The 24262-nt window shown below is 48.3% G+C and overlaps 1 protein-coding gene across 1 annotated transcript in view; it reads left to right on the top strand.

The window, feature by feature from the left end:
* The window catches only part of LOC126536932 (P protein-like), a 359119-nt gene that overhangs the window by 95496 nt on the left and 239361 nt on the right, over positions 1–24262 (top strand). The window contains exon 6 of the mRNA XM_055073617.2: positions 16957–17095. Coding sequence (XP_054929592.1) covers positions 16957–17095 — 139 coding nt within the window. The remainder of the gene's footprint in view (positions 1–16956; positions 17096–24262) is intronic.

The raw sequence follows: 24262 nt of genomic DNA on the forward strand, positions 1-24262 counted from the left end.
ACACGACGGTGACGACGATCGTATGACGGCGACGGCTTGGCTTCTACACCGGCTGTTCGACTTGTGTTTACGACATGCCAATTGTTTGATTCAACACGGGTCCTGCAGTGGACATAAAGATAGGCTGATGATTATGATGATCATGCCGATACAGGTACTTTGCGGGCGCGAGAGAGAGGCACACGGATAGTGAAGCCCTCTTTTACTAAGCAATGCACAATAACATACAATAACGAGGGGCTGTGGGCTTCCGTCAAGCTGCTCTTATGGTCAGCTTTTACCCACAGCCTCCTTAATCTGTTTCATGGAAATAAAAATTATCTTTAACTTTAATGCCTATATCACGTGGTGTATACCTTAGAAGGACGATGTTTTAAAACCTGTTCGACCGGAGTCGATATTGAAGGCGGTACGATTTTGCACAGCTTCTGCGTAGCGTTAGCTGCTTACCGTTGTTGCCGTTAACCGTTAATCGCGGCATAATGTACAATTATATGTAATGTCGAAACGTATATGTATCTCTCTGACGCCTGCAGCCTTCTCAGTAAAATAGCGCATAATATTCCTTCACTTTAAATTTTCTGATATTTGGCCTACCACCATTTTCGAGCCACCGCGTAGGTGCCCTATCTCTCCGGGACAATCCCCCGCAATGCATGTGTGTGCCACTGTGATACAAGGAGCACAGAAACATTAAATGTGCTCATATTTCTGTACTTTGATCTCCCGAAAAACATCACCTTGGTCCTCGTAACACCGCTACGTCCACGTCGCGGCATAGCTTGCTAACGATACAGTGAACAAGCCTAACCATTCCATGGCATTAAAGTTGCGACCTGTGCGGCGCAAATACATTGAACGACATTTTGCGTTGCATATATATAGTGAAAATTAGGGTAATTCTGCGCATCGCATTCATTTATACACCACTAGATTAACCGCTTCACGATAGCCTCACTCCACATAGATTCCTACATGCGCATTGAATGGTTGGATAACGTTTTTCTTTATATATATGATTGCACCCATGCGTGGAAAAGCGCTTAAAAAAATTCGCCGCCGATTACGATACTCTCTAAAGCGAATATTGAGCTCACCTGTTTAGATGTGTTGAATTCGCGATATATTGTGGCAAAGAATTTGATTCTGAGCGAGAGAGTCCTCTCGGCGGCGGCGCTGAGCCTCTGCTCGGGCAGCTCGTTTAGCAGCAGCGTCAGGCGAAGCATTTCCACCGGTTGCGTCTCTCATTGTTCTGAAAGAAAGCGTGAACAGGGGAACGCGGGGCGCGCGCAGACTGCATTCTTTAGCAGCGGCGCCACAGCGGCGCTATGTTTCTATAGCCCTCGCCGCATGCCTGGTCGCCGCCATTGAGCGTGTCTCGTGCGGCACTCCGCTTTCCTTCTCACGCTTACGCCATACTCTCGCCCTCCGCTTTCCTCCTTATGCTTCCGCTGCACCCTCCTCCACCGCATTCCTCCTCGTGCTCTCTTTACTCTAGCCATCTTTCATCTCCTGTGCGCTCCACGTTCGCTCGGTTACGAGGGACGCCGAGGGATGCCGACGCTCTACGCAGGAACGGACGCCTTAACAGCTGCGCTCTAATAAACGCGGTGATAAGTAGGGAAGGAGATAATAACAACTACTGCTATTTCTTGTTGGCGCTCGATCGCCTGAGTGAATATCTGCGTTCTTAGTGTGTGTGTGTGTATATATATATATATATATATATATATATATATATATATATATATTATGCGAAAGCGTGAAATGACCCATTTAGCGGAAAAGCTGGTGTCTGTCCTCTTGAGCAGCGAAACGGCACATAAATTTGGCGAGGATGTCTGGGTCACTCACTATCTTGGCGGATCTATTTACCGGGTATATATTCATTTGTTCCGCTAAATGGGTCATTTCACGCTTTCGCATAATATATATATATATATCGACAATTTCCCCTTAGCTGTCCTTGGTGCCCCTGTTTGTTTGCTTTGATATGAGTAAAAAATAGGGCCCCTCGATTTTCCTTCTTCTCGTTCACTATATATATATAGGCCAATGGTAACGATAATGATGGTGATCGATATGACCATCATCAAGATACGGAGCAGAAGCTTGGAGGTTAACAAAGATGCTCGAGAACAAGTTAAGGAGCGCGCAAAGAGCGATGGAACGAGAAATGCTAGGCGTAACGTAAGGCTACGTTCACACTTGGTCTCAGACCAGGCGGAAGCGGCAAAAACTTGACCAAGTTCGCCCGTCTAGGCGGCGATCCCGATAGGTCTCGGATCGTTTTTATCGCAACGGCGAAGCGGAAAGCTGTTCCACTTCACAGGAAGCTACACTAGCATGTAAAGATCCGGTCGTAAAATGTAATATCTTCCGTTATTCATTGTGAATTTTTAGGAAGAACAATAAGTGAAAAGTATCAAAACTATGCCTCCTTCCTCTTTAATGGTAGACGAAAGTTACAGGCGACACGCGCAGTTGCGCGAAATGATAGCTTTAAAGAACTGATGGGTCAGTGAATGAACATACCGCTTGAAATAGTGTGATGAACAGCGCTACCACGCGGACAAACGTACGCAGACTAGATGGATGTGGGCGAAAGAAAGCAGCAGTGGTTTCCGCTGCAGTGGCGCGGAAAAGATTTTCCGCCCAATTTGGCCTTTCCGCCCGTTTGCCGCTTCTCAAGTGTGAACTCAGCCTAAGAGACAGGAAGAGAGCGATGTGTATCAGAGTCCCAACGGAAATAGCTGATTATTCTAGTTAACATTAAGAGAAAAAAATATGGAGCTGGGCAGTCCATGTAATACACAGGGCAGATAACCGAAGGACCATTAGATTTCCACAATGGGTGCCAAAGGAATAGATGCCCAATCGACGACGGCGGAAAATTATATCGGTTGATGAAATTAAGGATTTTGCAGGCGCAAGGTTGGAATCATAATGCAAGGCACGGGTAATTTGAGATCGCTGTGCGTGCGTGTGCGTGTGCGTGTGTGTGTGTGCGTGTGCGTGTGTGTGTGCGTGTGTGGGTGTGTACTTCTGACAAACTGACACTATACGTCTGCAGTAACTCTGACAAAGACTACTCTTTCCTGCGCTGCACACTTGTTCCTAGGGGTACCGGTCGAGTTGGTTACATATGCATCAGTAGGCTATGTATTAATGTAGTGTACGTGCAACTGCTGTGTTGGACTCTGAACTGGACCATTGGCCCCGTGGGTGCCTTTGAATGCACAGTGAACGATGCGCGTCCGCGCGCATCACCTCTTTTCTCGTTCCTTCTTTTTCAGCTCTCTCCACTCCAACAGAGTGGAGTAGTAAATCAGGCGAAATCTGGTTAACCTCCCTTTCATTCCTTTTTACTCACCTTTCTTCGTCTCTCTCTCTCTCTCTCTCTCTCTCTCTCCGCGTTTACATGACCGGTGTGTCATTCCCACTTTCCATGTCAAACCTCTTCTTCACTTCATGAGCTTCTTCTTCCGCATATTGGACAACGTGTATATAGTATCTCATTGTACCATATCATAATCATCCGCCACCTACCTTTCCCTGTATTTCCCACTTCCCCATTCCCCAGTGAGGAGTAGCAGGCTAGAGACACGCTCTCCAGGCCGACCTCTCCTCCTTTCTCTCCATTAAAATCTACTCCTCCTCCTCCTCTTCTTCACGGCTTCAAATAAGTACGGCACGACGTATGTGTCTCTTTGACGAATTTCAGGTTGGCAGTTGCCTGCAGACGGCCTAACTGCTGCACTGGCTTCACCATGATCGCGTTTTCAAAGCTCAACAGAACACTTATGTCGAGTTCACAGCACTTGTCAAGTACGCGCGCAAGACGAAGAGAAGGTGATGAAATATGGAGACGGTTCAGGGATGTGTGCACACGTGCCGTCAGAAGTGCCGTAGTCGTTTACACGGTCGCTCATCCTCGTTTTCACTGAGAACGCCTCTTCTCGCCGCCTCTAAACCCTTTAGCATGATCGAGCCTTGCCTCTTTGGCGCATGACAGCATGCGCAGCACTCTCACTGATACACTCGCATGCACGTTAGATGAGAATTCCTGACGCCGGGGCTGTTGGAGCGGTGGCACAAACAGAGACAACCGAAAGGCTCCGTGGCGGCGCCTTAGATTAAAAGCGCTCCACGAGGGCTCTCGTCGCAGCACACTATAGCCTATAATATCGCTCACGGCCAACGCCGCCGACGCCGACAGCGACGACACCGGCTTTTCTGCGACACGAGCTCCTTAACGCTGTCGCGTTAAAATCCGGAGATGTTTGACGAACGCTCGTCTATTTAAGGCAGGATGGTGGCGCTAATTGCAAAGACGGGGGCACGCTACATTCTAAGCGAAGTAATTGTAAAGAGTACCTAAAAAAAAGATTGTCAGTTTCGCAAGGGCGAAGCCATGACAGCTATATCGAAGGTCTAGCTTTGAGCCTAAGCTCCTCCGACGCTGCGGCATGTTGGCGAGACGCAGCACGCTAGGCAACTGTACTGCTGGGCGCAAGGAACAACGTCCTGGCAGCCCCCAGGCCTCTGCCAACGCCCTCGTGATGAGGAGCCCCGCCGGTGGCTTTGCGTCGCACCTCGAATGTGAACGTGAGAAGACAAACGGGAAACCGTAGGCGTTATTCAATTCCCAGAGAAATATTAGATTACGTTAGCTCAACCTTTACTGCCGGCTCAGACCAGTGCATACACAAAGTAGCTCAGCAGAAACGCTATAGTTTGCTTAAAGCGTTCGTGTGCCCACAACGCTCCACGCCAGCAGCGCTCATGCCAGAAGCATCTCATATGTCCTGGGACGCATTATCGGACGATCACTTTCGGTGATACTATCGATTCAGCGTCACGTATAGTGCTCAACCAGCCGATCGGTTTATCCGGTTTTGCTCAACCATTCATTAAAGCGCGTACTGAAAGTGATATCTCCAAAAGTGACCGTCCGAGAATACATCCCCTGGCTCCGCCGAGCGCTGCGAGTTCTGCTGCCGTCGACGTTGTCAAGTAAGACGTTTTCAACTTGATAGTGGTGGCTTTTGCAGAAATGACCACAGCTGTGGAAGAGCTATTCGCCAGGACGGAGCCGTGGTGTATATGTGGGTGTAATTCCGGTACTTCTCTTATAATAGGAGTAAGGTAAGCTCTTCAAGAGCTGGCTATGACATATCTGCTTTTTTTTCCGGACGCCAGGTATTATCAGGTTGATATTTGGCTGAAAGAGGCACCGAAGGAGGAGTTGAAGGTCTCGCGGCAGATGTGAAGTAAGATGGTATAACCTCACGACGTGCGGATACCGTTCGGCAGAACGAGGGACGTGGTCTCTCCGAAGGTAGAGAGGCATGGTGGTGTGAAAGAGTCCCGGCAAGGTGTCTTACGTGCACTCTTAGTGCTTCAACTGCGCTATGCGTCTCGTTGAGGTGGTCTTTGGTGATCGCAATAGTTGCCACCGTTGACGCTTTTTGAGGAAGACCTACACAAATCCGTAGCGCCTGGTCCTGAACACCTTGTATAGTACGTAGGCTTGTTTTACTTGCGTTAGTCAATGCTGGCAAGCGGTACTGTAAAAAGGCCGAGGAAAAGTACCCTATATAGTTGCAGCATAACGTTTGTAGACATTCCCCAGGTCTTTCCAGCGAAGAACTTGAAAAGGTGACAGATGCCCGTCAACCGCTTTTCGGTGCCCAACACATGGGGGCTGCATGAGCTGTCAATTATGGCACACAAGAATATGTATGACCGAACATACGGTATATAACATCTACCCATTGATTAATACACTGTAGTGCGTCACGGGCTTACAAGTAAACGCCACAAGTGCACATTTATTATATAAAATGTTCACACTTTGATTGCGGACGTACAGTGCAGTCTGAGTGGCAGCTTTTTGGAGCATTGCACGTACCTGTAAGCGTGTCACTCGAGACGCCCAAATGCATACGTCGTCTGCGTACATTGATAATTTAACTGTGTTTGGAATCCGATCAAGGAGGCCAATCAGCGTGAGCTTAAACAACGTATAGGGCTCATTACATCGCCGTGTCCTGGAGGACGCCACAGTAGGTGTAATGTAGAGAAGTGTGGCCGTCATCGGTGCTCGCAAAGAACGATCGCATAGAGAGATAGCTGTGTATCCATCGAAACGTTAGACCACCGAGGACTACTTTTTTGAGAGTGGCGAGGATGGCTTCATGTGTAACGTTGTCGTACATCCCTTTGACGTCGACGAATGAAGAAGCGCAGAGACGTTTGCATCCTTGTTAGTGCTGAACGTAGGTAACCATGTCGACGACATTATCAGTCGACGATCGGCCACGTCGGAAGCTTCCCATGACGTCTGGATAGACGTTGCGGTATTCCAAGTACCACTCCAGGCGTCCGAGGATCATCCTCTCCATCACTTCGCCCACACAACTCGCCGTTGCAATCGGGCGATACGACGAAAGCTCCAACAAATGGCGCAAGCAACGTATCCGCTGCTTCTACAAGAAGCGGAGCTAGAAATGTATTCCAAGCTGTCAAAGTTTCCGCTTCCAAATTAAATCGGAATCAGTGCCCTTTGCTCTTTGTCGTTTACTTGGCAAACACGTCGAACAAGTGGCTCTTCGTGTTTCTGACCCAGTAGCCTTCCTCGGTGCGGTCACCATGTGATAGCTTATTTTCTGCCTAATCGCTCGCGGGTCTGCTCAGTTGCGCTATATTTGTTCTTGCCGGGCACAAGGCCTTGTGGCGTAGACGTTCAGTACTTTGTAATAGTTTGTAGTGAAGACGTATTATCGCTAGTCACTCGCTTACTCTGTGGATCGTCACGTAACGTTCAGCTTCGAAAATTAGTGCGCTGTCGGTGTAGTCCATCGCCCATGCTTCGACGCATAAATTCAAGAGTGCGTCCATTCGCTTATTCTTGATACGTGGCCATAGAGTAGACGTAAGTTTGGAGTGTAAGTTGGGTGGATGTGTGTTGGGTGGAGCTATCTCTCTGCGCTTGAAGCGGCACTACTCACTTTGTCACCATGTAACGAGCGGTACTCGCTCTTGCCAACGCTACGGGTTTGAAGTCCTTTCTTTGTAAGGTATCGATGCAACGCTAGCGCATGATTGAATTTTTTCTCGAGAAAAGCAGTGCATCTGGAATGTCCAGCAACACGGGCAGTTGTAGCAGCGGTCCGTGAACCTGTCCACACACATTCATTCCATTCCTTATTATGCCAGTCACTATTTTTTCAGCGTACTATGCACTCGTCTTACCTCTACCGATCCACATTTTACAGCGTGCATGGAGCACAGTAAATAAGCTATCACCCACTTTCATTTCCGACAGCTTACCGCACAGTAGCAGTAGAAGCGCTAACGATTTCGCATTCGTGCGCTTTGGCTTGAGGCAACGTGCGGCGAACAGCCAAAAGTGCCATCTAGTTCCTGTAGAACAAACCACTCCGCAAAAAGGGCCTGAACATACGAGCCAATTCGTTATATTTGTGACTTCTCCAGCGGCACGATTGTCTCCGACCGCGAAAACGGGCGAAAGAGCTAAATAAAGCTACGCGCTTTAAAGAATCCTAATTATTGAGACGTGCGCCGCAAGCCGAACACCACCCCCTAAAAATTTTTCTTTAATAAAAAGAAAGCAGCAGTACGGAACGATCGACGCATCTACGGGCAACATTAAAGAATGTCGTTTCAATTTGAAACTGCGCGTGTGCCGTTATTGATCCTGCGCTCGCCCAATTAACCGGGTCCGCTGGTTCCTGCGCAGCGCTCTGTTCCGCACCGGCCATCTCCGTGTGCGGCGCTCTCGATGTCTCTCTGCGGAGGCGAAGCCGGCCGAACTAACTGGCGGGCTCCGCGATATCGATTTCTCTCTGGGCTCGAACACCGCTTCCGACGGTCGTTTCTCTAGATGAATGTGCACGCCGCCGATACGGCCATTTCTCCTTCGAAGCGGTGCTTTGCTCGCTTTCTTTTGGCCGCTGATGGCCTCGTTAGCTGATGTACAACGCGGGCCATGTTGCGCGCTCACCTGTAACGCAGGTGCTTTAAAGCGACAAAGCGAAGCTTACTTTGCCTATAACCCACTCTAGTTTTTCGCCTGCCACTATGTCTGAGGATAGATATTGGTATATGGAGCACGCTGGCCGCAGTAGTATAAATCCAGAGAAAAGAGAGCACGACGTACGTTGTTTGCACACAGCATGTTTCTAACATTTAGGAACGTAACCTTTCAAGTTATTTTTTTGAAAACATGCAGACCCGCTAGCTACAAGTTGTTTCGTAGGTGTCTATTAAATATGAAATTATGTTGACAGTTAAATATGCTTTCTTAGATATTCACCTGTGCACGTCCAATGCAAGGGCTGTTACGAGGCATGCCAGCACTTCCAATCCTAGGATGCTTCACGCAGTCTAATAAAACGCAAGGGCTTAGTTGCTTCGGTAAGACCAACGTTACGTTTCAAAATGCCGAGCTCTCATGTGAACCCACCATGGCTCCGATTGCAAAAGACCTCCGGAGGTAGTGCGGCGGGCTTTTCCTCGTTACACGCGTGCGTTGCAAAAAGTCTACCCGTTTCTTCGTCGCGTATGTATCGAAAAATGCAACACGTGTGTTCACGCATGTATGCGCTTGTGCGCGAATGCATTTACATTACAGTGCATTACGTTCGCGGTCGAAATAATGTGGATGCGGCTACATTGTGGTAAAATAAAACATGCTTTTTTATGCTTTAGAGAGAGCTTTATGGACACTAAATAACAATTAATAGAAGACTCTTTTCATCTTGTATACTGAAATTGCTGGAACCGCCAGACCTTGTAACAGGGTGTTGAATTGATTAACTATTTCCGCATTCGTAAGAAGCAGCATACGTTTTGTGATTACAGGCTTCTTTTTTTTTCGTCTTCACAGAATATAGGGCGAAGGCAAGTCTCGTTACATTTACCGGCTACATGCGTGGCTGAGCTAATCCAGGTATTCAGCCTTTTCACTTGAGTGACTACGTCAACTGTGACGCTCTTTAAGCCTCTGAATAACGGCCATAACAAAATTTGTGGCGGAGATTACGCCGCGACTAGAGCTTATAATCTTTTGACCTTTCAAGCTTGTTCCTGGGTCACTCGAGCGAAACGGGATGTAGCTTGTTCGCTCAAAACTTCTCTCTCTCTCTCTCTCTCTCTCTCTCTCTCACACACACACACACACACACACACACACACACACAGACACAAACACACACACACACTTTCTCTTTCTCTCTTCTTTTTTTTTTCTTTTTCATGTGGGTGACTTTACTCCGAATATTACAGGGGATCGCAAGCGCACTATCGCGATGGTGTATCCAGGTGTGTAGAGGGGTGCGAGACATCACAAATTCACTTCGCGAGAGCTGAGGCTGTCTCAGCTTCATGCAATACGAGCTTTGCAAGGGTGTTCAAGTGAAGCGAAATCTCATACAATCCGTAATGCACGTTACTACGTGGCCAAATCCGCCGATGCTGGCCACTGTGTCTCCGTGCGGGAGGTGGCACCGTAGTGGCCTGCCATTTTCATTGAACGTCAAATGCCGCACGCTGTTCACGACGTTCGGAACTCGGCAAGCCTGTGGAAGAGCCGCAAGATGCACCGTGCCGCGCGTTTTAATATTACCTTTGTCATTACCTATTGTATCCGCATAACGCTCTGTGTTTCATTATGGTTGCATTTCTCTTCCCCTTTGCTGTTATTGTTTTTTCCTTTGTTTCCAGGTATCTATCGCCTTCGTTTATCCTTAAACCAAGGTATTCATATTCTTTTATCCGTTATATTTGCTGGCCCCGAATTGACACTGTCTCTTCACTGTTTTCATTGAACACCATAACAGCCGATCTTTTAACGCTATATTTCAGACCTAAATTCTCGCTTTCCTGTCCACAGATATTAACCAGACTTTGCATATCAATTTGCTAGTCAGCTCAGCTAGAAACACAATGTCTTCCGCATAAAACTTAAGCTGGAAGCTGCTGCTCTATTACTGCACCCGCCTATTTGGATGAGATATTCAACCCGATATTACTTTCCTCTAGCGCGCTTTCCATCCTCACCATGTACATCATAAACAGCAGTGGGGATAAAGGGCACCCCTGTCTCAGTCCCTTGTTGATATGAACTTTCTCCTCGCTCCTCATCCCTTCCCATTCAACGCAACCGGTATTTTCTAGGTAAATCTCCCTCAAAAGCTGTATAAAATCGTATCCCAAGCCTTACCCTTCCAGAATATCCCACAAATGTCGCGTTCTACGTTGTCATACGCTCTTCTAATGTCTAAAAAGGCCACATATATAGCGGTTTCCTTTCTACTCCAGGTATTTCAACACATTGAGTAAGGACCAATAAGTTATCATCTGGACGCCTACCTATTCTGAAGCCCTTCTGAAGTTCTCCTAAAATGCCATTATTCTCTGTCCATGTTTGCAGCATTAATGTAATTGCCTGCATTGCTAACCTGTATATTAGCGATGTAATGGTCAACAGTCTATATGAGTGAATTCTATTTTTCTCCCCCTTACCTTTATAAATTAAATTAATTCTACTTTGTCGCCAACTGTCGGGTATTCGCCTGTCTTCGAAACTTTTTTCTACTGCTTTCAACTGAGCTTCCTTACTTTTTCGTCCTAGTTCATTAATCAGCCTAACGGGGAGCTCGTCTAGCCCTGTGGCTGTACGCTTAGGAATTTTCTCTTCGGCTTTCTTCCAGTTCAAATTTCTCAGCACCAGCGCCTTTTCCACCTGTGTCTCTTTCATGCTCTTTTGTCCTTCAAATACAACCTCGTCATTGCCTTGGAAAGGTTCGCCTGTCATTTTTCGGATGTAATTTAGTGCCGCGTCCCCTTCCAGTTTGTTTCCATATTCGTCTAGAATATGTTGTTGTATTGTTCCAGACTTCCTGCCCAATAAGTTTATGGGGTTCCAAAATACTCTAGGTGCGGCCTTCTTTTTCTCACTTTCTGACAACCAACGTTCACTTTCACCTTTTATGTTGGCTTGAGCTAGTATTTGAACCATAGATTTTTTCTCCCGGTAGATTTCCCATTATCTGGCTACTTCATCATGCGGCAACTGCGCTTTTTTTCTTTTTTTTTTTTTTTTGCCTGCCTGTTCTCTCAGGAGGCCTTCTGTCGTTTGGCGATTGTTTCTCGCATCTCCCTGTTTCACCAGATTTTCGGTTTCTTTTTTCGTTTCCATCCAGCATGTTGCTTCTCTTTCCTTATTTCTGTCGTTATTACGCTGAGAAGCTCACCATATTCCCATTCATTGCTTGGCCATTTGCCAAGTTCTTCCTCGACTGTTGTGCCTATATTTGTTATTTGCTCAACGTTCAAATTTGTACTGGTCATATTGTGCTCATTGCCCTCTTTTCCAACTACATATACCATTTTCAAGAATATGTTTATGGTCACTCCCTATGCAGCTATACCCTTTTTAGTCAATGACCCTTTTTTCTCAACTTATCATGAATTCCTTCTCTCATCAGGTAGTAATCAATGGTCTATTTCCAACTTCCCACGTGGTCTGCCCTTCACACTTAGGCCCTGTATTCACGACAACGAGGATATGTTGCTCAAAAGATCTAGCATTGACTTCCCGTTGTTGTCGGTACAGCCATCTAGATAATGTATGTGGGCATCATGTCACCTAATATGATAATTTCGGCACCATTCCCGAAATCCTCAATATCGGCATTTAGACATTCCACTAACTCTGGAGTCTTCTTTCTGCAATTATTTCCGGTCCACAAATAGGTTACGCCCAGCCAAGTCTTCTTTCCGCTAATTCTACATGATAACCAAAGATGCTCTTGACATTTTGAACTTACTTTTTTCCATTTGGCTCCCTGATGGATGAGCATTCCCACTCCCCCTCCCTTTCTTTCCGCTTTAGTTTTTTGCACCCCTACCAAACATAATTATCAATAACTGGCGGCTCTTCCGAGTCTCTAAGGTGCGCCTCTGTAACCGCATACACCCCTATTTGTTCTCTATTTAATTGTTCCTCAATCTCTACCCACTTTTCCTTCACCGCCCTGCATGTTCATGTAGCCTATTGCATAGCGAGCTCTCTTTCTTGTTTTCCTCCTTTATTTCTTATTGACGGTGATGCTATTCCAAGGGGACCTTCTTCATTACTACCTACACTGGCCTCCTGATCACCCGTGCCCCCCCCCCCCCCCCCCCCAAAAAAAAAAAGCAACCGCGCTACCAACAAATCGCCAGCCCACTTCTTGTCCAACCCTGTGATTCAAGTGGATCCCGTTTCGCTGGAAACCACCACACCTCACCTTCTTACTTCCCTGTTTACTTCTACAACCTCGAAACCTTTCTTTCGGCTCATTGTCTATATAGCCTCATTAGCAGCCACTACGGCTCTTTGTACGTTACTGTCACGTACAGGCACCTCCGACACCGTGCACACCACAATCTGCACCTGAGGGGACAGTTCGCGCAAGTCGTCTACGCTCTTCGCCATGCGCTGGGCTAGTCCTGTCCCTTTTTTGTTTAGGACATCATTTAGTCCACCTGCTACTACGACAAGGTTGCGTCCGTGGGCATTTTCAGCGAGATTTGCTATTGCTCGCTTCATGACAGCACCCAATGTCCGTCCTTGAAATGTACCAGGCCGATAAGCACAGAATCTAAACCCTTGAAGTTCTGCCAATTATCACCAATGATTTAGAAGTAATAAATGCCACACAGACTTAAGGTGTGACGCGTGTTCACACGTCTTCAAACACGCGGCCACGCTCTCATTGTCCTACCAACCCAGTATTCCCGATACCAATGCATACTCACTACAATCACTAATAGCGTATAGTCTTGCGACTTCCAAACTACTATTCAAGCGCTATAAAGACACGTTTCGCGAAAGGACGCTCTGACTACCTTGCAAAACCAAATATACATGAAACACACCTGCACAAGACCATTCACTCTAAAGAAGATACTTGGCCCATGGCCAACTGCGGGCCTTCGAAAAAAGAGCACTTCTTGCTCTGAAAACGTTTTTAGAGGACACCGACATTTTGGGAAAATATTAAGTATCAGATGATCCGAATACGCTAAATGAGTTACATAAACGTTGTTCGTGGTTCATAATTGGTTTATGTGGTGATCGCAACTTTTTCGCAGTATGTGTAATTCTGTTCTGTACTTGCAGTGTTTTACACGTGTTGTGTGTTTTGGCTGTTCAAAACATCTGACTTTATATATGCGTACGTGGACTGAACTAATGCACAGAACTTTGCGACTCATGTACTGTTGGACGGTATATTTTTTATTGATCCGGTGTTCTACTGAGTGTTATATCTTGTGTCGCTATTTTCCCTTTTTACGCAAATTTGTTGCGTTTGCCAAGTGACAAGGAATAGCCGGTAGCACCATAAAGGCGCCGACCTCTCCTAACATTCACTTCAATAAAAGAAAAGAAAAGAAAGAAAGGAAAACTAGCCGATTACTATTTAAAGGCTAAAAATCAGCAAATCAAAAACAGAAGCAAGCTCAAGCCACGCACAAAAAAACTACTTTTCTTTTCATCGCCGCCATGGCTCCCTGGGAAAACACGTACGACCGCCGCAAACTTTATCGCAAAAACTATCAAAACAGGTGACAGCGCCCCTGTGCGTACGAAACTGTGCTCATTCATGTCACAACAGGAACGCATCGTGGACGCCTGCTTAGATGATGTGTTCGATGCAGGCCTGGTCAGGCGCAGCATAAGCCGCTGCTCAAGTGCACCTGTCCATGCGGGGAAGAACTGCGGAGGCTACCGCGTGGCTATCGTGTGGCTATTTCACTACAGACACCTGAATTCTCGCACCAAAGTACCAGCGTACCCGATGTCTCGCGCTGACTGGCTGCTGGCTCAGCTGGGTAATGTCCACTGGTTTACGAGCTTCTACCTGTCCCCCCAAAGATTCTTCCGAATTCTACTTCGGGAACAAGATATTGAGAATACAACATGCATACGTCACAGGGGAACCTTCGCGTTCACAACGATACAATTTTGTGTGGCTGTAGGCCCAGCCACGTCCCAGCCCTAATGGACAAGGTTCTCGATTGCATCTACCACCAATTTGATGGTGTCTGTCACCGACGGACCGACGGACCGACGGACCGACGGACCGACGGACCGACCGACCGACCGACCGACCGACCGACCGACCGACCGACCGACCGACCGACCGACCGACCGACCGACCGACCGGCCGACGGACGCACGGACGGACGGACCGACCAACCGACCGACCGACCGACAGACGGACGGACGGACCGACCGACGGACCGACCGAAGGACCGACCGACTTACCGACTGACCGACTTACCGACTGACCGACTGACCGATTGACCGACTTACCGACTGACCGACTGACCGACTGACCGACGGACGGACCGACCGACCGACGGACCGACCGACCGACGGACCGACCGACCGACGGACCGACCGACCGACGGACAGACGGACCGATCGACCGACGGACGGACCGACCGACCGACGGACCGACCGACTAAACGACGGACCGACGGACCGACCGACCGACCGACTGACCGACTGACCGACTGACCGAACGACCGACCGACGGACCGATGGACCGACCGAACGACCGACCGACGGACCGACCGACCGACGGACCGACCGACCGACGGACCGACCGACCGACCGACCGACGGACCGACCGACCGACCGACCGACCGACCGACCGACCGACCGACCGACCGACCGACCGACCGACCGACCGACCGACCGACCGACGGACCGACCGACCGACAGACTGACCGACTGACCGACCGAACGACCGACCGGCGGACCGATGGACCGACCGAACGACCGACCGACGGACCGACCGACCGACGTACTCGCTATTAAAGTGTCACCTTTTTTACGTGCCAGAAGCTCGTGGAAGTTTGCACCTCTCAGGAATGTGCCCGTTTTTCTTTAATCGGCGGCGCACTTCGGTCGCTCCGTCGGCTCTGGCTTCTGTAGCTCGGGCTAACTTCATCCAACGCCTTGGCTTCTGTACGATGAAGAGGAGGATTTTCTGCCACCTTCGTAGCCTGTATTAATTTCCATAATGTATTTAGTATCCCGAAACTCATTAACCGTAGATTAAGGCTTGCGTTGGGGCTAGTTGGAATATCATACATATGTTTAAAAAGCAGCACTGCAAAGTTGAACACAGAGACGAGAACAGCACGTATACGAAGTGCATCTGTCAACTGATAGATGCGCTTCGTACGTGCTGTTCTCGTCTCTGTGTTCAAATTGATAGATGTGCGTCGTACGTGCTGTACTCGTCACTGTGTTCAACTTTGCAGCGCTGCTTTTTAAACATAAGTATCGTTAACTGTAACCCTTATTAGGGCAGGGCGAGTAAGTGTGAAAAAGCAATACATGAAGACACCGAACGGGACTCGAGAAGGCGTTACTCTTCCTCACAAATTTGTGCGTTAGAAAGAGTCATGGTTATAGGCGGCTGTATATACGGAATCGGCATAGACGCCGAATATTATGAGCGATATAGCAAAACAAGTTGTCCCGCGATGATGTGTTCACTGCTTGAAATGTCCGCGAGTGCAACAGAGAAAGCGAGGAATCACGGAAACTACACTACATCGAGCAAGTTATCAGATTTAATATTTTCAACCTATGTATATTTAAGGCTTAAAAAGAATGCACCAACGAGGCCTGCATGCACAACTTCATAATTATACGACGGAAGACCCCACCCCAAAAAGACATCATTTCTAGCCATGTAGAATAGTACAGCAGCTACTACCAGAAAAATGGGAAGGCTGCACTGTAAAAATGTTTACACCCTTAAGCGGGGTTTTCTTGTCGCACTGGTAACACCCTTAGGGTTAGGCCTTTACAAAATTTTATAGAGGCCGACAACGGAGCTCTAACTAGATATGCGATGACAAAAGACGTAGTTTAAAGCTATGTAATAATTCTTACAGCCTTGGACGCACAGAAATATCCGACAGGAGAGTTTCATGTCTCTCCCTATGAAATTCTCTTGTCGGATATTTGTACCCACAGTGTGCAGTGTGCAGTGTGCATCGTGCAGTATCCGCGCCTTGAAATTAACATGGCGGTCAATAAAGATGTGCTGTGTTTAGAACATTGAATGGAGCAGCTGTCGCCCCCTCTAGTATGTGAGCAGTTTGTACACTCTGGGAAAAGCTTTTGGGACGCTGAATTCGAGTGAGACGGAAGAAAGAAAGCTTAAGTACGCACGTGTTTGGCGTTCGAAAGCACAGAGCTGAAATTGAGGGCCAAATCGTGCACTTGAACGTGAGAAGAGCACGTGTGGCAAGGTTAGGCCGTTGAGCGCACATGAATATGACTGATAGTATTCTGCAATTTTCGCATTGTAACACTTTCCGTACGCGATTGTGCGTTCACGCGGGAGCGAAGAGCGTATGGGAGGAAACGGAGCAAAACATATCCCCTACGGCTTAATTACGCTTGAAAGTGAGATTTGTGATTGTGGCCGTAATCGAACGCTGAATGCGCTTCTCGCTCCAAACTAACCCCGTATTCAGAAATGCATCGTAACTTGAAGCCCACGCTTGAATTGATTCAAATGACGCCTGTCGTGAACGCACTAAAGGAAACGCAATGAGCGTCTTTGGTTCCTTCGCACCAAGCGTCATTTATATCAAGTCAAACATGGGCTTCAAGTTAAGATTCATTTCTGAATACCGGGGTAAGTGTCTGTGAATTAATTGCGGCAGTGTCACATAACCGGCGTCACACAAGCATACGCACACACCTCACACACACGCAGTGTCGGTGGTCAGGAATGTAAGTACAACAGCTAGCAGCATAGCCCATGCATGCTCGCTTTTCTGTCTGGCGTCGTATAGTGACATGTTGCGCGACCCAACGTCACGAGGTTCCCGCGCATGCACACGCAGGCTTTGCGAGGTGATGGACCTGGACCCGAAGCTCATCCTCATCTGGCTGGTGATATTCTCGAACATTGGCGGAGCCGCCACGCCCGTTGGCGACCCTCCGAACGTCATCATCATCTCCAACCAGCAGGTCGCTGCCATGGTGAGAGCGCGCGCGCACGCTTGCCTGCATGCCCGGTGCGCAGGCCCGCCGGAACCAGTTTGGTCCGGTTCGAGGGCCCTCGCTGCTGCTGCCGCCGCCGCTGCCGCAACCCCCGTGTGCTTTCCAAACGTACCCGCTTACGGCGTCCTCGGCATTCGCGCGTTCTACATTCTACTTTCCCGGGTAAACAAACAAACAAACTAACAAACAAACAAGCAAGCAATGACACACATGAAGCTTTTCTTTCCTTTTCTAGTGTTGCGGCCTCACTCTGAGATCGTGTACGCATGTGTTAACGAAATCTGAACTCTCTCAGCAAATGACAAAAGATAGAGACATTGAGAAAAGAAACAAAATTGCGTGCACTTTGCGTAGTGCCTCCGATGCCCCTTTCTCCTCTCGCGTTTCTTTCCCCTTCGTCCCTCGCGCATTTATATGTATGCATAACGTTCACACATGCACAGTGTGTTTCCGTGCGCTTATTCCGTACTGTTTGCTTACGCGCAAGTGGTGAGGAGGGTGGCGGTAGCGGATACGATGCTGGTGACAGCAGTCGCTATACACTCGCTGACGACCTAAGCAGTTAGCACTAGCTGCACGAACAAAGCTGCATTTCACCTGCCCTCTTTGCCTCTGCGCTCCTACACGTAGTTCGCCAGAGACGCCGATTTTGGAAGGTGTTCGCCTCCACTCTGACGTCACGGAATTCAGCGATCGTAAATGCCTGGCGTTCTATGCATATTCTCCAAGCTGGACAGCGGTGTATTTGCCATCGCGATCTTAATTTAAGCTGTCATCAACTTACAGGTTTGTTACGCGTGCTTGTGGTGCGAGGCGCGAGCACTGAAAATGAATCGCTCAGTAATTCTTCTGAAGCTGTGCTGTGTTGATATATATATATATATATATATATTTATATACATACAGTGAAGCAGACGCGCGTATGAAGCGGTTTATTGACGTTTCGGCCGGGGTCCGGCCTTCATCAGAACCCCGGCCGAAACGTCAATAAACCGCTTCACACGCGTCTGCTTCACTCTGAATATTTACCCGGACCCAGAACTGCTCTTTTCCATATATATATATATATATATATATATATATATATATATATATATATATATATATATATATATATATATATATATATATATATATAAAGATTTCTTGAACATATATGGCGCGTGTTCGTTTCCGCACTCCACCGGAGAGCAATTCTAAACATTTTTTTTGTCTTTGAAGAGTGACACCTACCCTGCGGTACATATTCGATGTCCCAAGTTGGCGTCAAAGAGTTTCGTTGAAGAGCGGCACATACCTAGTTGGTCCGACGGTTGGTTTCGAACCCAGTTCCCTCAGCACGGCAGCCCAATTATTCTCTACGCATTAGACAATGAACTACCCAATGACTAAAATTGGCGGGCAAATGGTTGTATATAGACAAAGCGGCAGGCAGATAGACACGAGAAATTGCGAGAAGTATCCTAAGAATGCTAATCGCAATAAATAAAAAAAGGAGGAATGCGGGGCTCGTGACGTATCCGTGACGCAATCTCTAGACTCCGTTATTGGAGAAGGCAAACAGAGAATGTTGCCGGCGGAAGCTATAGTCGAGGCAAAGAGGGAGAGTGTGTCTCTCTTGGCAGTTAAACTCGCCTCTTGGCAACATTTCAATTTCTCCTAGCTCCACTGATAAAGAACCAATTAAAAATGAGACGAAACGCTCACGTAGACAACGATTTACAGCTTCCAGTGCATAGCCAGCATATTCGACGGAGCATGGAGAAGAACGCTTTGAGGAAAATCAGAACCGTAATTTACGCATTCTTACGAAGCACTGCTGTGGTCCACGGAGGAGGTGTCATAATTAGTAGAATAAGAGATAAAAAAAATGGAGGCAAGGATACAAAAGAAATACGGAGAGTAAACGATAGCGTCATCAGGTCGCGAAAAGGACCCTGAAGTTCATGCAAGAACTGGGTAGCATTAAATATACTTTCGGTCAAATATTTCCATTCAGAAACTTTATAGCAAAGAAAAGCTGTGTCTAAATGTATGTTTTAGCCAAAATCAGTATGCTCTGTTATTACTATGTGTCGTTTTGTCAGTTATAAAAAAAAATCAGAAAGTTATCTAAAACATTTGATTGATAGCACCACGACCCGCTCATATCAAGATCGCCTCACCAAGCTTTTATTCACAGAAAGCAAGACGCATGGCCAGGACCACGCTAAGAATAGCTTATGTCAAAAGTACATCCCATCTGGGCCCACTCAACCTCACGGGCCATACACAGGGACCTCCAACCCTGCCCTTGATGAAGATTTGATGAAGATTTGATTTGAAGATGGGAAAATGATTCGCATAAGTTGCTATGCCTTACGACTGTGTGCGTTCATTGCGAAGAATTAAACAGTGAACGCGGAGCGTTTCAGGGGATGAAAGACTGTGATACCGAAGAGAGGGCGACGAGGAAAGCGGAGGAGGGGTGCATGAAAAAACCGTGTAAGAAAAGCGTAGTGCTGCGCAAGACGGGCTTTGCGGCGGCGACCGCTACGAGATGGCGCCAGAGTACCGCGCCATCGTCTGTTCACCGATGGCATGCGACGAGCGCGTCCACCGATACCATGTATGGCAACAAAGCTCTGCATGAGCAGAGGTCTGTCTGCGGCGGCTGCTGTTAATCGCGCCCACTCGTCACCCACGCGCTGCCCCTCGCGATCTCCCAATTAGCGAAGCAGTCGCTCCACTCTTCGCTCCGCACGAGACAGATTGTCCACGCCAGCTAATATATCGCGAAATGAAAAAAAAGTAAAGATTGGGGGGCGCTTAAGCTTCGGCTTTAAAAGTGGAACGCGATAGCATTCAAAGATCCCTGAGTGCTTGTCACGCTTCCTGGCAGCTGCAGCTTATGTAACCGTAATGTTCACCGGGAAAGGCTGGCGGCGAACGCTATGCACGAAGGCGAGCTTTGTGGCTGTTTTTTTTTTTTTTTTTTTTTGATGATGTGCAAGGAACCTAAGGGGCCCCGCCGCTCCTACTAAGACAGACCTTAAACGGTACCTGGAAAACGCTATTGCCTTAAGAGGGGTTTGTGTTTGAGTTTCCGCGTAACAGAATTATGTTTTCTCGTATATTCAAATTACAACCCGACGCTATCATGTCCGTAGGTTGTGTGCAAGTCGTACTTTAATTTTTTTTTACCTATTTTGCCTTGAGAAATTTGATTAGTTGAGTAATTTCCTTGCGTCACAAGGAGGGCCTATGTGGTGGGGTATGCGTGGTTCGAAACTCGTTTCAATACACGCATGCATGGCAAGGTATATGTAAACTAGAAGCAAAGCTTCCATAGAAGCCCACATGTCAGCAAAATGGGGCTCGTTGTAACCGCCGCCATCTATGTATCGTGGGAACAAACATAGATGGGACCACTGACAGCAAGCAAAAAAATAAGAAGGAAAAACTGACGTCAAGATCTTACGCTGTTCTTACGATATTTTAGATCTTACGATATCTTACGCTGATTGGCGCGAATGTTTGAATTTCTTTAGCGTCCGCCATTACGGCCGCTACGACAGCAGTTATTTTTCTTTTTAGGCTGAGGCGAGCTCGCGACTCGCCTCACTTGAAAAGCCAGCGGGCACCTTTAACTATTAGGAGTGGCGTATGTCTTAAAGTGAACCTAATTAGGTTGTTATTGACGGAAATTGCTCCAGTAGCTTCCTTAGGAAGGCGAGCGAATAGGAAGGAAATAAATGACACTGCCAAAGAGCTTTCAAAATCATCAACTTCACATTTATTCTTCTTGAATAATGCATCCAGTATAACTGACCAAACAAAACATGTTTCGATGATGAAAAGTACTATGACCAGCACACAGTCGTAAGGCATAGCAACTTATGCGAATCATTTTCACAGAATCACTCGTAATTCCTTGCGACACCATGTATTAATATGCATCAATAGTCAGACAACATTGCCTCACATAATCATTTAGGTAACATCCGACTTACTAATTTTTCTGCCCGTCGAACACTCAGAGCCTGCGCTACGGAGAATAAACTTAGCGCAACGTTTCTTAGCGGGCCGTTCCGCATTTGTCGTCACGACGAGACAAGTGCGTCGGATGCCGCAGCGTGGACTGATAACAAAAACCTGCACTCACACCTTTCGCCAACGAATGCAGTGCGCTCGGTCACGCAAGATTTGAAGTGAAGCGCACGCCATGCTTTGAAGAAACACGCAGGAAATAAAAAAAAAGAAATAAAAAACTCGGACGAAACCGCCGCGTTCAAGTGAGCAACGCCTTTCCTCACGACATAAGTGGCTTGCACAGCCTTGCCAAGTCTTGCGCCAGAATCACTGGCTGGTAGCGGTCACCAGGAAAGAACTAATAAATTGTGAGATAGAAAAAAAATTAACATTTGTTCTTCTAGTGCAGGCAAAATATCTGAAACGGAAAATTACTCGTACTCCAGTATTCGGATTAAAAATTTTAGCGCATTTATTACGCATAGGTTATCTAGATTGTGTTTGTTTGTTTTCTATACGATTCCGCGCGCATCCGACTTTATATCTGGTACGGATATTTTGCGTAATCGTTTCCGAGTTAAATTTAGGCCGTTTCGAGCGAGGTGTACGTTATAATATACAAGGGGTATACTTCTGGAAAGGATATAAAGATCGTGCGGGCTGCGAACCGAAAAACGCGGTAGCCTGCGTCCGCGTTCTCTTGCAGTCTGAAGCCGTCATTGCTATTATGCATGCTGCTTTCTGCAGCAAACCCTCTGACGTAACTGCTCTGCTCAGAGGCACCTTTTGCCACCTGTCCGCGCTTGCACAACTGCGAGCGACTCGTACTTCCGTCATTGACGGTGTTCGCATGTACGCAAAAGCAGGATGTATTTACTACGCTTCCTCGGGCGCTGTTGACTAACGACGAAATTGCTGTGGTCTCATGTTCTACTGCCACAAACTATCACTTGGTTGCAGCCGCCAAGCTTCAAAATTACGCATAATTGGTTGCCGCGTGGCTGGGAGAGGAACGTTGCAGTTCGTTCCTTGGGGCGCGCCATTCAATTCTTTCGCCCGCGTCCTGTTCAAGAAACAACAACACGATGTACACTGGATCGTTTCACAGCGATTGCCTCTGGCGCGACAAGCGAGGCTGCGCTCGAGCTGAGGTTCGCACGACCGCCGCCAGGTGTCTGCGTGTGCGCCCGAAAGCTCGCATTGCTCGAAAGCTCGAAGGTCGCATTGGGCGCTCACGGGAAGACTACAAATGAAGCTGTGCAGGGTGATATGGGCAGGACTAGTTATGAAGTGAGGGAAGCTCGCAGTAAAATTGAGTATGAGTGACGGCTGAGGAATATGGAAGAAAGTAAATGGGCTGGAAGAGTGTTCAGGTATCTGTACAGGAAAAACATTGATTCACAGTGGAGTAAAAGAACTAGGAAGCTTACCAGCAAGTATGCGGCCTGTAGGGTGGGCAACACGGCAACAAAGAGCGTCAAGCGGGAAGTCAGAAAGGCTGAAATAATCTCATGGGTGGCGGCAATGGAAAAGAAACCTGCCATGAGTAACTTAAGAGGAAAAAACGAAATCAGGAAAGAAACAATTTATGATAACTCAAAGGGAAGCTCATTACTTTTTGAAGCGAGATCGGGATGCCTCAGAACACGCAGGTGGTGGCAGTGGGTTTGAGCCACATCTGACGTGGTTCGCTCGGCTCCCGCTTTTTGCCAACATTTTCGTATGTTTTTCGGGTGTGTACCCCTGAACTTTCCACATTTTCGGACCCGTGAAGTCTCGAGGAACACGCCGATACCCGACTTTTGTGGGTGGGTGGACTTTTGTGACATTTCTTGCCGTTTTTCTTTCGACTGCGCCATGACTGTGTGCTGAGCCTAACCGTGTTAGGGTTCGCGAGGCGAGGCATCGCTCGCCCACCTCTTCTCGTCGGAGGCTTTTTCCACGGACTTTGTGATGGAGTGTGAGGTGGAAGGGGAGTTTTTATCCCCCGAGGACTTCACTAAAGACTCCGGGTGGCAGCTCGTTGCCGCCAGACGTTCTTCAAGGAGCATGAGAAATGCGGCCAATGCCAGTGCGGCCGACGTTCAGCATAACGCCGGTTACAACGCTCGGCGTCCCGCAGACCGCGCGGGCATTAAAAGCGAGATAATTCGAGGGGCCAGGATGCCTCCGATGCCCAAGGAAGAGGCAAAGATCGTCGTGCGGCCCAGGGGAGGCCTGTGTATCAGCAAGTGTGGACCTACCGCAGTCGCCGACGCCATATGGCAGGCTGCCGGGCTCGATTCGACGTCGCGAGACACGGACACGATGTTGTCCCAACTTTCAACAAAACATAATGGTGATCAGCACACCAAACAGGGACAACGCTGCACGCTACGTCGGCATCGAGGGCATCTCCGTCGCCGGTCACCGCTTCGAGGTGAGCGCTTACGAGGCCGCCCCCCACTACACGTGCAAGGGCGTCATCCGAGGCGTCTCCCTTACCGACGGGCCCGCGGTGATCGACAAAAAACTCGTAAACCCGAGAAATCCCACGGCGCTGGGCGCCAAAAGAATCAAGAACACCGGCACCGTGGTGGTCCTGTTCGAGGGGTACCGAATGCCAAATTTTGTCTCCTACGGCGGCACTATCGTCAGGTGCACTTTATTTCGCAAGCGAATGGACGTGTGTTACAGCTGCGGCCGGCTCGGGCACCGCTCCGACGTCTGCCCTTCGCCCAACGACGCCATCTGCAGAGGCTGCGGAGAAGCAAACCCCGACGCCCAGCATAGGTGCGATCCCAAATGCAAGCTGTGCGGTGGCGACCACCTTACCGCCGCCAAGGAGTGCAAGCGACGATTTCAGACGCCATATCTCGTTAGGCGCAGACGGGGGGAACGATCCCGCGCCCTCAACGCCGAACATTTCCCGCCCATGGAGGGCGCGAATCAAGCCCGGCAGGCATCGCCTGAACGCCAATACGGTCGCAGCCGCTCCCGGTCCAGGGGGAGATCCAGGTCTCGTGGCCGCTCCAGGGGTCGCACCAGGAGCCGCTCCGTCTCCAGGGCCAAGTCGATGTCAAGATCCCGAGTCCGATCCAGATCCAGATCCGGTTCCAGGGGCCGCCCGGGTTGCAGAACCCAGCCAGCATCTGG

The sequence above is a fragment of the Dermacentor andersoni genome, chromosome 4 (genome assembly GCF_023375885.2).
Source record: "Dermacentor andersoni chromosome 4, qqDerAnde1_hic_scaffold, whole genome shotgun sequence".
NCBI lineage: Eukaryota > Metazoa > Arthropoda > Arachnida > Ixodida > Ixodidae > Dermacentor > Dermacentor andersoni.